We start from the raw sequence: 7,954 nt of genomic DNA, 5'->3' as shown, positions 1-7,954 counted from the left end.
CGCCAGGGGCGACCTTCGCCCCCGGCTCCCAATTGTCCCGGGGGGCGGGGAGTCTACGTCACTTCCGGGAGGGTTGCCGGGGCGGTGAGGAGGAAGAAAATGGCGGCGGCGGCGGTTTCGCTGTCGGGCAGGTTTAAGGGGTCCGTCAGGGAACTGGGGTGGGGAACTGGGGCTGGACGCGGTGCGGAAGTGGATTGTTTGTTATTATTAAGCATGGATTAATGGCTTCCCCAGGCTTAATTAGGGTTATTAAGTCGCAGTTTCGGGTCGTCCCTAAGCAGTAGGCTTCATGACTTTGGCAGGCTCGCTGCAACCCCCCCAAACAAACAAACAAAAAAAACCTTGCCTGCAGGTAGAGAAAAAGCAGGGAAGCCCTGTGGTCTTGGAGCAGGGTAGGAGGGCTGCTTGAAGCTGGAGCCCTGCTCTGTTGGGATGCTGCAGGGTTTCCTGGCTGTTTCTCTGCTGGCTGGTAAATGTTTTGCAGCGAGCCTCCCATTTTTCACGGATGCCACCCAAAATCCAAATTTCTGTGGAAATCTCACAGTCTCAATTTCAGTAGTCCACTTGTGGACTAAGCAAGGTGGATTTAATTAGCTAGCTAGCTCATGCTGTATCCAGCTAGGTAGCTGGCTTTGCTGTATTGATCTGTGTAGATTGATGGGCAGGGTAGATTTGCATCTTACAGACTAACCAAGGTAGAGGAATCTGGCTATTCATCTATGTAGTTAGATAGGCAGGGTAGATTTGAGATGGAGATTAGAGATAGCAAGATAGCTGGCTTGGGCCGGCTCTGGCTCTGTCTCTGGTTAGGCTGAGTAGGTTTGCACCTTTTAGTCTGTGATAGTTAGTCCCTGAGGTGCAACTCTCCCTTACCTACCTACATACATATGCTTTTCTGAGCAGAAGCTCACTTAGAAGATGTGGAGGGAAGTGCAGAAGAGCAGGGTGTAGGTAGGAGGGGGGTCTGAAGAGGGGAAAGGTGGGGAGTGCTGGAAGAGGCAAACAAACATTAATACATCCATAGGAATGAAGGAGTCACAAAAGCTAATCCAGATAGTGGGGATGTGTGGCAAGCACGCATTCCTCTGGAATTCATTGTTGTATTTGCCAAAGGTGAATACAATGAAAAGCTAAGCTTGAGCTCATTTTGGGGAGAGAGGGAGGATTTCCAAGTTTGGCACTTTTTGGCACTTGGAAAAAGCAGCTGTTAGGTGTCCTTTTAAGCGTGGGCACTTCTTAGAGAACATGACTACTGAGGAGACATTAATTTGTTAATATGAGTGTAAACAATGTACTACTTTACTCTTTTTCTTTCTAGATCATTTGCATATTTTACAATTAAAGATAGACTACCCCAGATCTTAACCAGAGTTATTGATACTTTACACCGACATAAAAATGAATTCTTTGAAAAACATGGGGAGGTAAGAATAGTGTTGTCTTTTTACCACTGTCTTACTGAGAACTTTCTAAACATATTTTTCTTCTCTGCTTTCCTTTTATTCTCATTCTTTTCTCTTTTTTTTTTTTTTCTTCCACAGTTTGCCCATGTAGCTTATTAATTTTCCTTTTCCTTCTGTGTACACATTCCTGGATGCTGCTTCTTTCCTTTTGTCTATTTCATTTTTTTCTTGCCACTTATAAGCCTTTCTGTGGTCTTTCTTCTGTGACTTTATTGATTTCGCTTGTCCACATGTTCATCTTAGGCCTTGGGTGGGTAGCCAGTGTTTTAAGCTGTTGTTGTCCCCATATTGAACCATCCACTTGATTGAACAGAATACTTACTATCTGAGGGAAAAGTTCCTACCTGAAAATGGAGGTGAATAGCCTCCATGCTGTATAGTCCTCTTTTATGTGTGTATGAAACATCTTGGTATTTCTGATACTGAATGAAAGCTTTGGTGAGCATTGCTTGAACTACTTTAGTGCAAAGTCCTTAGAGCTTGTAACAGTTATGACTACTAAGATTTAATCTTTCTTTCCAGCAATGTTGAGCTGGTATAAAGTACATGGCTTTCCAAAAAAAAGTGTGTTCAAAATGGAGACATTTGTGTTCTGTTTGATTTCAGAAAGGTGTTGAGGCAGAGAAGAGGGCTATATCTTTCCTCTCTAAATTACGGAATGAATTGCAAACGGACAAACCAATGATCCCTTTGAATGATGAGCTCCCTGATACTCCAATATGGAACCAGTACCTAGAATATCAAAGAAATGTATCAAATGGAAATGGACAGCCAAGCTGGTTTCAGTCCCCTTGGCTATATGTAGAATGTTACATGTACCGTAGAATTCATGAAGCACTAATTCATAAGTAAGTATTATGGAAGTATTACTTCTGTTTTATTACAGTATTAATCTATATGTGGTTCTTGTTTGTTGTCTGTGTGAATATGGTCAGAGGAAAAAGAGGGATAATAGTTGAGGCTTAAGGTAGAATTTTGTTCCATCTTAAATGCACACCATTTTCTCATCTCGCTTCTCCTGCTTCCTCAAGACAGTTGGACATTTTATTCCTCTTTCATGCTTAAGATACTGGAGTATATGTTAAGTTAGTCTCTCATGTCCTCCAGTTAGTATCATCTATTTTGCTCTGCTGCAGAGCAGTTTATTTCCATGGTTTCTGCAAAATAGTGCAGCTTGATATGAAAGTGATTAATGCTTCCTAGAGACTTACTAGCTTAAAAGGTAGATCTGTTTAGTAGAATTTAGAACTGTGATCTGCTTTCTGGATCTTCTGTTAATTTCAGTGCTAGACTTCTTAGCATGGTATTTTATCAACTTTTCCACCCCTTAGTTTAATTTCAACTGTACCACTCTTGTCAAGGAAATGTAAGATTGACCCCATATTCTCTTCTGCACATCCCTCTAAAAAGTTACACTGATTGCAGGTGAAAATGTCTAACATTTTAAGTTTTGAGTTTATATTGGCTCTTTGCTTACTGGATAGCTGCTTCTTCCATGGCCTTTAGAGGAGGAGTGGTAGGAACTAAAAGAGGAAAATGATGGTGAGAGTAGAATTAGTTTGTTACATATATTAATATCTTTTCCCTCTAATATTTTTAGGTATGACATTTCTCACAAGACTCCAGAAATCTTCTCTATTTACTTGCAGTAGGACTCTGGCATTTCTAAAAATATTAGCCCGCATATAAAAATATTTGCCTGCTTTGTATACATAGTGTTAAGCTATAGTCTGGAGAACTCTGACCAAAAAAAGGTGCCCAAAATGAGTGTGTGATTTCAAGTTTACTGTGTGTAAGAGACCTTCTAAAACTTCTCTCCAAGTTACAAAAAGATTTCTGGAAGTCGGGGGTAAAATGTCCTGGACAGATTTTCCAAACCAAAAATTCCTTTTGTACATTTAGTTGTTCAAAGAATGTGCTATTCAGTGTAATCCAAACTTTGTCCCCACAGGAAATGTAAAGAACATGTTAATGATCTGTCAGGGAAAATTCATAACAATGCAATAGCCTTGAAAGCCTCCTGAGGCTTGAGATGAGCAGGGGAATAACCTGGAGGCTGGAGACAGCAGGGGAAAGTCTCCAGGGGCCCATCTCCAGCCTCCTGCTCGTTCCCCTGCTCGTGTCCAGCCTCCCAAGGCTGGAGACAAGCCCCTGGAGATGAGCTGGAGACTTCCCCTGCTGTTTCCAGCCTCTAGAGCCTGAAGAGGAGCAGGGAAATAAGAAGGGGGCTGGAGACCAGTGTGGGTGCTGGAGAGGAGCTGTAGCCCCTGGGGGTGGGGGGTGAGACCCTGCAGGCAGGGTAGTCTGTGTGCTGTGTGGCAGAGCTGTGCCCTGTGGGGGACAGGGGACTCACCCCTCCTAAGCAACCCCCACACCCACAGTCCCCCCACCATGTGATAAGGGAACCAAAAACAAACATTAAAACATACAGATATTTAGGATTTATTTTATTATGATGCCAGAGACACTGGTAGGCTTCCAAATTGCTCTAACATTGTAAATATAGCAATAAAACAGTGCCCATCTGATCTCTCTCTTGATTTGGGGGTATTTTTGTAGATTTCATAGTTAATTTGGGATGCTGCTTCAGCGTCTAGCTGACACAAGGGGTAGTGTCCCCAGATAGCAAGTGGCTGGGCCTCAGAATCTCCTGAGGGCAAGTAGCCCCTGAGCTGCTGGCCAGGGCAGGTTTTTATAGTTCTGGGGCCAGTGCCTCCTGGCTGCAGATCCAGGAGGAGTCAGACAGGGTTATCTTGCCCCAAGTGGCACAATTTGCTCCACAACAAAGTGCATATCCAGGCACATGCGCTAAGGCAAAAAGCCCCAGCTCAAATTTGCACTGCTTCTATTTGAGTTGCTGTAAGCGCATGTGCTCACATGTGTGGATGTGCCCATAAGGTTCCTGTATGTCTTGTTAACTGCAGAAGGTCAGGTTTAGAATTTCAGTTTTAACTTGGGTTGTAATTTCAGAATGTCTTCTGTGGGGGAAGAAATTGGAAATTAAATTCTTTATACTTACTTATTTGTTTTCTCTCCTTATTTTAGTCCACCTATTGATGACTTTGATCCATTTATGGAAGCAAAGATTCAAAGTTTTTTTGAATCCCAACAGGCTATTATTGCCATATGCACTTACTTGCAGGAACTCCTTAAAAACATACAGGATCTAAATGAAAATCAACTTAAGGAGGAATTTTTTAAGCTGTTGCAGGTAAATGTGCTGATTTCTTGAAAAGGTTTTTAAAACTAATTTTTACCCTTTATTAGTAACGCAGCCTTGTTATTCCAAGGCTTCCTGGAATTTATAACTCTTTGTGTGTCTCTTGTGTTTAGAGTCCATATATTTACTGAACCTAACTGTAACAAATCCAAGATAAAGAAGAGAGAAGGGTTTTTCTTTTTCCCTCTTTCATCTCATACTTGTTTTGTCTTTGGAAATAGAGAGCATTATTTTGTTTCCCTTCCCACAACTCATCCCTTCCTTGAAATCTGTTGTTTTTTTTTTTTTTTTTTTTTTTTTTTAATAGAATGCCCAACATAGGATCTGGGGGGATGAGGGCATTCTGTGCTCTAGAGCAGTGTCTTTACAACATGAAGACCTTGGTTAGTATCTAGTTTCAGTAAGATTTAGCATGTGTACCTTTTTTTTTCTTTTCAGGTTTCCTTGTGGGGGAATAGGTGTGACCTTTCCATTTCAGCTGGTGAAGACAACTCTCAGAAATCCAGCCTTCTGCAATCCTTAAATGATTTTAAATCTTTCATCTTGGTGGATGACATGGAAGACCTTTGGTCACTGCTTTTAAATTCCAAGAAAAGGACAACCACCAAAGAATCTATTACAAGAGTTGACATAATTCTGGATAATGCTGGCTTTGAACTTATAACTGATCTAGTACTGGCTAACTTCTTGTCATCATCAAAGTTAGCTACTGAAGTCCACTTCCATGGAAAATGTATTCCATGGTTTGTATCAGATACCACAAAGCATGATTTTAACTGGACTCTTAAGCAACTGCAGTCAGCTAATCATATGTGGATGTCTAGATGTGGGATGAATTGGGAGGGGAATTTAAAAAAAGGCGTTTGGGTTTACCACGATCACATGTTTTGGACTCTGCCACATGAATTTTCTAGTATGGCTCAGGTTGCTCCTGACTTGTATGCTGAACTGCAGAAATCAAGTGTAATTATTTTTAAAGGTGATCTGAACTATAGGAAACTAACAGGAGATAGAAAATGGGAGTTTACGGTTCCATTTCATCAAGCCTTGAACAAATTTCATCCTGCACCTCTCTGCAGCATAAGAACTCTAAAAGCTGAAATTCAGGTTGGTCTGAAACCTGGGCAAGGTGAACAACTTGCAACTTCTGAATCTGAATGGATGATCAATGGAAAATATGGAATAATTCAATTTGATGCGTCTGTGTGATTGTTGTGCAGTTCATAAACTATCCAAAGGCAGATGGGTAGCTTTTTAAATTGCGCTGTTTCAGAGACAGCTACATGGGTATTGACTTTTTCTACTGGTCAGGTTTGGCTTTAAAAAATCATTGGTTTTCAGTTTACCTATTATGCTTCTTTTGCAAAGTAGCTTGTTATTGTTTTACAAAGGATACGGATGTGCAACAGTTCTTTCTTGCTAACAAATTAGTAAAATGTAGATTATTTGTCTTACCAAACGTCTGCAGAAGATCTCAAAGATATGAATATGGCTTCAGTTGTCCACAAAAGTTCTTTGTTATTCAGTAAAGATATTTGAATGCAGGTCTGCTCTAGGGAGAGGCTTCACCTTGTGCTACTCCAGCAGCCTTGGCCAGCATTTTTAATTGCTATGCATTGCATGGAAATGCATGTTTTTTGGAATGCATGGAACTAATTTTTGGGGTTTCTGCATCATTGCAGCTGGGGTCTTATTTTAAAGCTGTTGAAATTGAGTTGTCTCTTACAAATGCTATTTTACATAAAACTGACAACCGTTTCTTATGTTTTGTGTCTGCAAATAGTTCTGTTTGTTGGCTTTACCATAATGAAAGCTTGGTTTAGTCGGCAGTGGATTAAGGGAGGATCCTTTAGTGGGAGACATTACATCCTATGAAGAAGACATAAATGAGGGAGATCCATAAGACTCAGGTGAGTGGTACTAGACAGCTGTTTGCCTGGAATATGAGGCCTGCCTCATTTGTTATGAAGAGCAGACTTGGAAATGGGGGGAGAAAGAGTCTGTGTTCCAGTGTGGAGGGAATTGTTTATCTGATTCCATGATTATATGCAAGCAAGTATCTTGATCAAATTCACTCAGTATTTTAGTGTTGATCCATTCTTGTATTACAGATGTTGCATGTAGTAATGTATGATTCCTTCCATTTTAAGTTCCTGATTTATAACAACTGTCAAACTTAACTATTTCAGCTGGAATTGTACATGCTTTATCTGCCTCAACTTTTTCAGAGACTTTCAGCAGAATTTTTCAAGGTGTACTAGAAACAGAAGTTAAAGAGAGATTTTTTTTTCTCATTTAATAAAATCTTTACATTTTCTGGAGAATCTGTAATGTCTCCATGGTTTGGAGCAAGGACTTGATCTTTGATAAAGGGGCTGCTTTGGTATGAGTGTCTTGAATCTTGCTGTTTCTTGGTACTGTTTGGGCAAGTTTTCCAAGTTACAAGCCTTGGGAAAAAATGTTTCTGCATGCTGAGAGGTTGCTTGGGGGCTGCCAGGTAATTTATCTAAAGCTTCTATCTGTCCTGGATGTGCTGCAGCCTGGGATTGCTGGGTTGCTATTCCTGCAGTGTCTTCCTGGCAGATGGAGCTGCTGTTCTAGGAATGGTAGCTGTGCACAAGGAGAATTTCCTCTCTTTGTGGTGCTGGTGTTTGCAGTGAAGAGGAGATGGTGGCAGAGGACTTTTTGGAATGCAGAGGGACTGGAACAGTGATATAGGGATTGAGACATGGACCTGCATGTGTGTGTGCAAGTGAGGAAGGATTGGGACAAGAACAAACTGGTAGGGTCGGTGACAGAAAGGACAGAACGAGAAAAAGAAAGTGTGTCTTTTAAAGTTTGTAATCTCTACACTGTCCTTAAAACCTGAAATAGGACACGAAGATCCTGTAGTGTCAAAGAGCATTGAAACCTACTGATCAGTTGTGAATTACCATGTTGAAGTGATAGTGATACTGTGGATCAGAATGTCCTAAATTGTTGTTCCCATGGTCATTCGCAATGACTCTCATGGGCTTTTGGTTTGTGCAGGTAATTAAAAAAAGAAAAAGATTGAAGGAATGCTAAAATTGTAAACTTCAGAATTCAGAATTTTTAAGATTTGAGATAAGGATGTGCTAGAAGTTAAGGTACTAGCCCAGACACAGGAAATCAGGTTGAAAATTTCTGGCACAGATTCTTCTGTGCAGCTGGGTTGATATTTAAGTTTCCTAGCTGTAAATTGGGGGCGGACATAGTTCTTCCTTATCTCTCGGGTGCTACGAGGCATTTG

The 7,954-nt window shown here is 41.0% G+C and overlaps 1 protein-coding gene across 2 annotated transcripts in view; it reads left to right on the top strand.

Annotated features, from left to right (window-relative positions):
- The first annotated feature begins 40 nt into the window (after positions 1-40).
- ARMT1 (acidic residue methyltransferase 1) overlaps positions 41-7,954 on the top strand; it is a 38,961-nt gene continuing 31,047 nt past the window's right edge. Inside the window, exons 1-6 of one of the 2 annotated variants that reach the window (XM_019527023.1) lie at positions 41-140; positions 1,319-1,424; positions 2,070-2,311; positions 4,509-4,674; positions 5,122-5,790; positions 6,467-7,948. In XM_019527023.1, coding sequence (XP_019382568.1) covers positions 100-140; positions 1,319-1,424; positions 2,070-2,311; positions 4,509-4,674; positions 5,122-5,790; positions 6,467-6,490 — 1,248 coding nt within the window. In that variant the 5' untranslated portion in view covers positions 41-99 and the 3' untranslated portion in view covers positions 6,491-7,948. Of the gene's footprint in view, positions 141-1,318; positions 1,425-2,069; positions 2,312-4,508; positions 4,675-5,121; positions 7,949-7,954 lie in introns of those variants that run through there. The other variant, XM_019527022.1, reaches the window with a different exon arrangement.

This window comes from Gavialis gangeticus, unplaced genomic scaffold, assembly GCF_001723915.1.
Source record: "Gavialis gangeticus isolate Ggan-Ray unplaced genomic scaffold, GavGan_comp1, whole genome shotgun sequence".
NCBI classification, from domain to species: Eukaryota; Metazoa; Chordata; order Crocodylia; family Gavialidae; genus Gavialis; species Gavialis gangeticus.
This window is presented reverse-complemented; position numbering and strand designations above follow the sequence as displayed.